At 44.4% G+C, this 8502-nt stretch overlaps 1 protein-coding gene across 1 annotated transcript; it reads right to left on the bottom strand.

Moving 5' to 3' along the window:
- Positions 1 to 2871: 2871 nt before the first annotated feature.
- Positions 2872 to 7759, bottom strand: LOC147451349 (pentatricopeptide repeat-containing protein At4g18520, chloroplastic-like). Its single transcript, XM_086520300.1, has one exon. The coding sequence runs from the start codon at positions 7552 to 7554 to the stop codon at positions 4738 to 4740; it is 2817 nt and encodes a 938-aa protein (XP_086376426.1). The 5' UTR covers positions 7555 to 7759; the 3' UTR covers positions 2872 to 4737.
- Between the last annotated feature and the right edge of the window lie 743 nt (positions 7760 to 8502).

Raw genomic sequence — 8502 nt, 5'->3', positions numbered from 1 at the left:
ATGTTGAGTCTCCAAGTAGTTGCACCAAACTCTTTTAAAGTTGCTCATCAACAGCTTGGACAAATAGTTCAACCTACTCTAACTTCAACAAAGATTGTTCAGTTGTAGATACTTGCTTAAATTTTCTTTCAAATATCTAAAATAGTTCTCATGTTGGTAAGTCCTTATTTTTCTTAAGCACCTACTTCAGAAAACTCTGTTTAGTTACCCTCTGGGAGTCTTCAAATACTTCTTTTACAAGGATTTTTAAAACTTTTGCCAGCTTGTTGCTCGTGCTACATGTAGTTCTCCAATTTGAGCCCTAAGTTCAAGCACTATAATCTAGTGAAACCCCCTCCATTATATTTTGACACTCAATCCCATTATATTCCATAGATTGCTCATTGATGCGGAAAATTATTGAGATGGCTTGGCCTTCAAACCCTTACAATTTATCCTAACTGCCTATCGATCACTACAAATCCGCTCATGCAGGTTGAATGGCTATTGGACAGCTTGTTGTTGTGTTGCATGTAAGCAGCAACTTGTTCCTGTGGTGTCATCATCTTTCTCTGAAAAAACTTCCCACCACGGCTCATTTCGCATCGGACTCACCAAAGACGTTAGGAAAAACATTTCTCTGAAAAAATTTCCCACCCCAACTCGTTTCGCATCGGATTTACTTAAGATGTTGGGGAAAATGGGATTCCTGAGGTGATCAAGCTAGCATCGGGATGCTTGCTGTGGGAAAATACTGAGAGAAGATGCACAACACAAAGAAACTATGCACAAATGACACTTTGGAACTAGAATATGTATTCATCATGAATTCACAAATCAAGTACAAAATTTAACTGCAAACATGACATCGTTTTTTGTTTTCTTCATCATCATCGAGAGCGAAAGAGAACAAATAATCCCCTTGGTATCCGACTATGAACTAGTGCTTCTATAGAGCAATTCCAACTCTGTACAATTATTTTTTTTTTGGGCACAATGTCAATCAATATATAACTTGCGGCTTAGGAACCCAATAGCTGATTCATAAAGACCGGCTATTAAGTTGTGTCTTTGACTTTGGGTTTGGGCATCCAATCTGGTAATTTCAATCATCTATACTAGCCTCACCAAAATTGATGAAAATCAATTTTTTCTCCAATCCCCGTTTAATGTCAAACTTCAAGCACAAATATCTATGTGCATATCCAAAATTGATGAAAATCAATTTTTTCTCCAATCCCCGTTTAATGTCAAACTTCAAGCACGAATATCTATGTGCATACATATCCCATTGAGAAGCCTTCAAGAACATCCGGCAACTTGCATCAAAAACTACCAACTAAAATCTTTGTGAGTTGAAAAAGTCATTAGAGACACATTCCAAAAAGTGACAAATTCAACCCTCAAAAAAACATTCGGTGGTCGTACTTCACTGTTTGAGCTTCAATTTGGGACTTGTAAAGATCGATGTCGTATTGCTCCGCTCCCTCAATGGGAAATAGGATTAAAAGTTGCATATTACACTTATTTGATGTGTATATGTCAATTGTGCAGTGAAGGGGCGACATACAATTGTAATGATAAATGTCTGCCACATATGGTTTTTGGGGCCAATAAGTGTGTGTTTTATGCCTATAGGCCGGGATGCTTAAACATTGCCGAAGTGCAGGTTTATGTCCTAATTGTGTAGTGCTTGTCTTTACAGCTCGTCAATTAGATTCCGAAATAAGGAAGACATGAGTAGTACAAGGTTTTCAAGGGTTGGTTCTGCCATTTTTGGACCAATCTCAAGATGCATGCATGGGTGATTGGTTTCAATTTTACTGGGTTTTGGTTTATAGTGTCTAACATGGGCTAGAGTATGTTCTGTAGACTGCTCAAATCGTACTTCAATTGGTCAAGTTATGGTCGATTGGTCAAGTTATGGTCGTAATAGTTTTTTCATTGTATTTGGGCTGCAGGAGATGTGCTTGGCACCGATAATTATGCCGAAGCCAAATGACACGCTTGCTTTGGAAGATACTTTGGTGCACTTCGGAATGCACAAAAGTGCTTGATATCGTTTGGGTACATCGATTACGGGATACGCACAACATGGGTTGGCAAGTTCTTGTAATTTTTTGGGATGATCAATATAAGTCGCTCACAATTGTGAGTTTTGCTATAAAAAAAAAAAACATGGGTTGGCAATGAATAATGTGACTACCCGTAAGGTATATGGGGTGAAACGAAGGGAAGATATGGCGCACAGGCAGCGAGAGATAGGGAAGAGCTTAATCGAGAGGATTAAGCCCCGCTCTCGCTCGAAAATATAATCAAGCTTCCATAGCCCTTTATCTCTCTCTCACCCTCGGAAGGACCCTTGCTCTCGCTCGGCATTAAAATAGGATTACGGAGAGAAGGTGCATCAATGAAGGCAGGAGCAGAGGAAAGCATCAAGGATCATGAAGGTCTAGGGAATGGTCCTCCCTGTAATACTGCGACCGCATGGAGGCGGGGAGCCAATGGCGGGAGCAGTACTGCACCGGCCGGCCTTTCACAGTCGGGGGGAGTGAGGCCAACAAAACTGATGGACTTTAGGGGTGACGACAGTGTGGTCTCTATTCGACTCCAGGGGGTTTCGACAAGTCTGCAAACAAATTATGAGCGTTGAGTTGGCAGCAATTCCTGCTGCTGTGGATGTTGGTGTATTTGCCTCCCGCTCCGTCGCCTGCAAGCTAGATTATGGTGTAGAAAGTTGAGCAGATAAACGGTGCTGATCGCCTGCCCCGCGACCCCTGACTTGAAGAAAGGCATAAAGGAGGGTAGGAGCATCAAGGGGTTTTAGGCTCTAGAAGGACTCTCGAATCGCAAAAGAAGCCGTCATGGACTTGATTGGGTAAAGCCTCAAACATAAAAGATGTCGTAATTCTTGCAAGTTCGGTGTTTGGATTTTGAGAGAACATGGATTATATAGAGTCCAATCGCGTGCATTTTTGAGAAAGACTCTTGACACATGGGCTCAGCTATGGAATAAAGTTTTTGCGAGTCGAGATGACACTACGCACGAATACTCTTAGAGCCTCCCAACTTTGGACGATGTCAATGACATAGAGGAGTAGATGGGTAAAAGTATAAAATGGTTTAGAGGTAAAGGTAGAGAATGAATATAACACGAAAGAACCTTTGGGTTGTAAAAATGTTGCCATGTGTTTATAGAACGAATCTCTCTCTCTCATTGTTTCTAATGTGTCACACCAAGACCTTTGTAGAAGAAGATAGCATAAACCAGGTGGTTGCTTGGGTTTACATGTCCTACTCTGTTTACATTATGACTTCTGTGCACATGGGTGCACTCCTTTGCTTATAGATGCTCAAAAAAAGCAAGCATGTGTCCAGGTCAAGAAGAAAGGCAATTGAGTTATCCCCTCGCTCATACCAGGATGAAAAATTGGCCTATGTTGTCTCTCTGTGGACTGGCAGGAGAGAGACGGACCATCGAAGGTCTCAATTACCATTGAAGGTCCCTCTAATTGAGAGACATCTGTGCTAACTACTCTTTCCTACTACGATGAGAAACCGCCTTCTTTGGTCTCTACGATCTCCTCCTCCTTGACGGATTATTTGTGGTTGTCTCCGCCTAGCCACCTCTACAGCAACTGGTTAGCTCTCTGCCACAATGATACTGATGCTGACTCTGACTCCTGCCCTGTGTTGCCTGCTTGCTCCCTGTTGCCAAACCTCCCTCTTCAATGCCTTGGGAAATTCTTCACTATGTCATCTTCGACACTGATTAGGCCTGCCAATGACCCCAAACCCTTTGTAACTCCCAAGTGGTAGCAATGGAAACAAGGGACTTGTAAAGAGAGTCATACTGCCAGGGAAGCTTGGCCAAAAATCAAGTAGCCATGTCCTCCGTAGTGATCACCTTGCCACAAACAGAAAGCTCATCTCAAAGCTCCAGCATGCGACAAATAAGAGAATGAAGTGAAGGGAATTGCAACTACTGTAGATCCGGCAGTACCAATCACCTTCCTGTTTTTGCATGAGAAGCACTCGGTTGTGGCCTGCAACCTATGAGCTTTATGCATTCCAACTCATGCTGTTGCAACGTGCAGTATTTTCGGCTGTGTTGACACAAGATCATCTACAGGTAACACGCCCAGTCGTTGGAGCAGCATGTGTGCAAGAAGGATTTTCAGTTAGCAAGCATTCAATGAGGACATGTCTGAACGTCTCCGCCTTCCGGATGTATTGCCCTGGTATATACAACCAAGAAGCTGTCGTCGCACACATGCATCAATCATCAAATCAACCACACAGGCAGCACTTTCCTCACTCATAGCTCATGCTTGCCGAATGGCATAGATAAGACTGCAGCAACAGGGAAACTGTTCCATATGTGCATAAGAATGCACCCGAGAGAGAGAGAGAGAGAGAGAGAGAGAGAGAGAGAGAGAGAGAGACTCAAGGAGTCTAGATATGGCAAACGTCTTGTGCGAGCTACTTCTCTTCATTTCTTTTTTCTCCACAATCTAACCTCTCCTCATCTCGAAACATTCCAAAATTCTGCTTTTTGCTTTGCCAAGCACTGTCAACAACTCCCAACTGAGAATCTCATCATGAAAAAAAATTTGCCCTGTCAGCCTCTGTAAAGCATAGCCTCCAAGACCAAACCTTTTGACGTAATGCCACATCCCTTCAAGATGTAACCATAGCCTTCAAGACCAAAGCATAAGTGATTTCATTGTTTAGCATCCTGTGTAATTCCACATTCCTTCAAGATGTATTCATTGCCTTCAAGACCAAAGCATAGGTGATTTCATCTGGAGAGATGCCCTCACTTCGCATCCGATGAAAACAGCCCAGAGCTTTCTGGCCCTGTCCCTGATCCGCATATCCTGCAATCAGTGCACTCCAAGAGACCACATTTCGGACAGGCAGCCCCTCAAGCACTTTTTCTGCTTTCTGAAGTACACCACATTTAGCATACATGTCAACCAAGGCAGTGCCAAGCTCCACGTTTTGTTTCAACAGCCCCTGACTAACGATATTATCATGAATTCTTTTCCCCATATCCACATCTTGCGTAGTACCACACGCCTTCAAGATGCAAGCATATGTGATTGCATTTGGAGAGATGCCCTCTCTTTGCATCTGCTGAAAACACACCAGAGCTTCCTGGCCCTGCCCCTGTTCCACATATCCTGCAATCAGTGCACTCCAAGAGACCACATTCCGAACAGGCAGCTCCTCAAGCACTCTTTGTGCTTTCTGAAGTACACCACATTTGGCATACATGTCGACCAAGGCAGTGCCAAGCTCAATGTTGTTTTTCAACAGCCCCTGACTAACCATATCATCATGAATTCTTTTGCCAATGTCAGCGTCTTGCATGGTGCCACATGCCTTCAAGATGCAAATGTAGGTAATTGCATTTGGAGAGATGCCCTCCCTTTGCATCTGCTGAAAACAGCCCAGAGCTTCTTGGCCCCGCCCCTGTTGGGCATATCCCGCAATTAGTGCGGTCCAACATACAACATTCCGGACAGGCAGCTCCTCAAGCACTTTTTGTGCTTTCTGAAGTTCACAACATTTGGCATACATGTCGACCAAGGCATTGCCAAGAACAACGCTTTTTCCCAACAGACCCTGACTGATAATATCATCGTGGATACTTTTGCCCATATCAGCATCTTGTGTAATGCCACATGCCTTCAAGATGCAAGTGTAGGTGATTGCATCTGGAGAGACGCCCTCCCTTCGCATCTGCTGAAAACAGGCCAGAGCTTCTTGGCCCTGCCCCTGTTGGGCATATCCCGCAATCAGGGCACTCCAAGAAATGACATTCCGGACAGGCAGCTCTTCAAGCACTTTTTGTGCTTTCTGAAGTACACCACAGTTAGCATACATGTCAACCAATACAGTGCCAAGCTCAACGTTTTTTTCCAACAGCCCCTGACTAACAATATCATCGTGAATTATTTTGCCCATAACAGCATCTTGCATAGTGCCACATGCCTTCAAGATGCAAGCATAGGTGATTGCATCTGGAGACACATCCTCACTTCTCATCCGCTGAAAACAGCCCAGAGCTTCCTGACCCAGCCCGTGTTGGGCATATCCCGCAATTAGTGTGTTCCAAGACTCGACATTCCGGAGAGAAAGCTTCTCAAGCACTTCTTGTGCTTTATGAGGTAAACCACATTTGGCATACATGTTGACCAAGGCAGTGCCAAGCACGACATTGTTTTTCAAGAACCCCTGACTAACAATATCATCATGAATTATTTTACCCATATCAGCATCTTGCATAGTGCCACATGCCTTCAGGATGCAAGTGTAGGTGACTGCATCTGGAGAGATACCCTCGCTTCTCATCAGCTGAAAACACCCCAAAGCTTCCTGGCCTTGCCCCTGTTGGACATATCCTGCAATCAATGCACTCCAACAGACAACATTCCGGACAGCAAGCTCTTCAAGCACTTTTTGTGCTTTCTGAAGTACACCACATTTGACATACATGTCAACCAAGGCAGTACCAAGCATAACATTTTCTTGCAACAGCCCGCAACTGACAATATCATCGTGAATTCTTTTGCCCATATCAGCGTCTTGTTTAGTGCCACATGCCTTCAAGATGTAAATGTAGGTGATCGCATCTGGAGAGACACCCTCTCTTTGCATCTGCTGAAAACAGTCCAGAGCTTCCTGGCTCTGCCCCTGCTGGGCATATCCTGCAATCAATGCACTCCAAGAGACAACATTCCGCACAGGAAGTTCCTCAAGTACTTTTTGTGCCTTTTGAAGTACACCACATTTGGCATACATGTCGACCAAGGCATTGCCCAGCACAACGTTTCTTGTCAACAACCCCTGACGTACAATATCATCATGAATTTTTTGGCCCATATCTACATCTTGCGTAGTGCCACATGCCTTCAAGATGCAAGCGTAGGTGATTGCATCTGGAGAAATGCCCTCCCTTCGCATCTGTTGAAAACAGCTCAGAGCTTCTTGGCCCTTCCCATGTTGGGCATATCCCGCAATCAATGCATTCCAAGAGACGACATCCCGGACAGGAAGCTTTTCAAGCAGTTTTTGTGCTTTATGAAGTACACCACATTTGGCATACATGTCGACCAAAGCAGTGCCAAGCATGACGTTTGCTTTCAACAGCCCCTGACCAACAATGTCATTGTGAATTCTTGTGCCCATATCAACATCTTGTATAATGCCACATGCCTTCAAGATGCAAGTGTAGGTAATTGCATCTGGATAGATGCCCTCTCTTTGCATCTGCTGAAAACAGCCCAGAGCTTCCTGGCCGTGCCCCTGTTGGGCATATCCCGCTATCAATGCACTCCAAGAGACAACATTCCGGATAGGAAGCTCATCAAGGACTTGTTGCGCTCTGACAAGTGCACCGCACTTGACATACATACTGACTAGCATGTTGCCTAAGTATGTGTTCTTTTCAAGTAACCCACTATCCCGAATATCAGCATGTATCCTAGTGCCTTGGTATAAATCCTTCTTCCTAGCACAGTCCTTCAGTGAGGTGACAAAAGAAAGAATCGTTCTCTTTGCCTCCATGTTTGCTCATATTGCTCTGTCTTAGCCCTGCTCTGTTAACATGAACCCAGTGGTGCTGAGAGAGAGAACGAATCGTGCGAGGACAGAGGTTGTCACATTGCCCCTCTCCTCATCGGGTTTTTTTTTGCAAAATCCTCACTTGCACAGTGCAAACAGAAGGTATGAAAGCTTGGTTCACAACGTGTCATCACGTGGTTGGTGTCTGTTTTTCTCTTTTTTTTTTTCCCCCTCGGCGCCATCTAACATGGGGTATTAATGACCCCAAGGCGGCGATAGTTGAAGCGCACGGATCTCAAGGCGAGAGAACTACACAAAAAAAGTCAACGATGGATGTCGATCGGAGATTCGAACCCATCACTTCAGGTGGTGAGTAACCACGTGAGCATGTGTGGCTTGTTGACACCCATACGAACTAACATTACTATATAGTTGGTCGTTATTTACTCCCCCCATGTTTATGTTTACTTTTCATGTCCGTTTTTTCTTTTCTTGTTCTTGATCCTTTTTTCGCATCGACATTTGCGCGCGCGTTTGGTTTTGTGTGTGGAAGCCCGGTGAGCTAACCACACGGGCGTGTTGGCTTGTTGACCCATGCGAACTCCCATTATTATAAAGCTGGTCGTTGTCCCCCACCCCCGGCCCTTGTTTACTTTTCCTACCTTTGTTTACTTTTTTGCATTCAACGTTTGGGCGCGCTTTTGGTTTTGTGCCAGCACTTCTCCATCATTGATCCCATCGCCTTAAATTAATTCAATACCCCGTGTTAGATAGTGCTTTGGGGGGGGGGGGATCAAGTGTGAACCTAGCTCTTTGGTTATGAAGTCCTATAAGTAGGACTTGAGTTTCATTTGTGAGACATCTTGTGTGATCACCTGTTAGACAAGGGGAACTAGAACCTATGAGTCCACCACCCAACCACCCACTATATAGCATAGCCCTTGGCCCTTT

This window comes from Adiantum capillus-veneris, chromosome 9 (assembly GCF_014529385.1).
Source record: "Adiantum capillus-veneris isolate H3 chromosome 9, ASM1452938v2, whole genome shotgun sequence".
NCBI lineage: Eukaryota > Viridiplantae > Streptophyta > Polypodiopsida > Polypodiales > Pteridaceae > Adiantum > Adiantum capillus-veneris.
This window is presented reverse-complemented; position numbering and strand designations above follow the sequence as displayed.

What these genes read in the sequence shown, in the direction of transcription:
- LOC147451349 (XM_086520300.1), bottom strand. Translation starts at nt 7,554, where the DNA reads ATGGAGGCAAAGAGAACGATTCTTTCTTTTGTCACCTCACTGAAGGAC.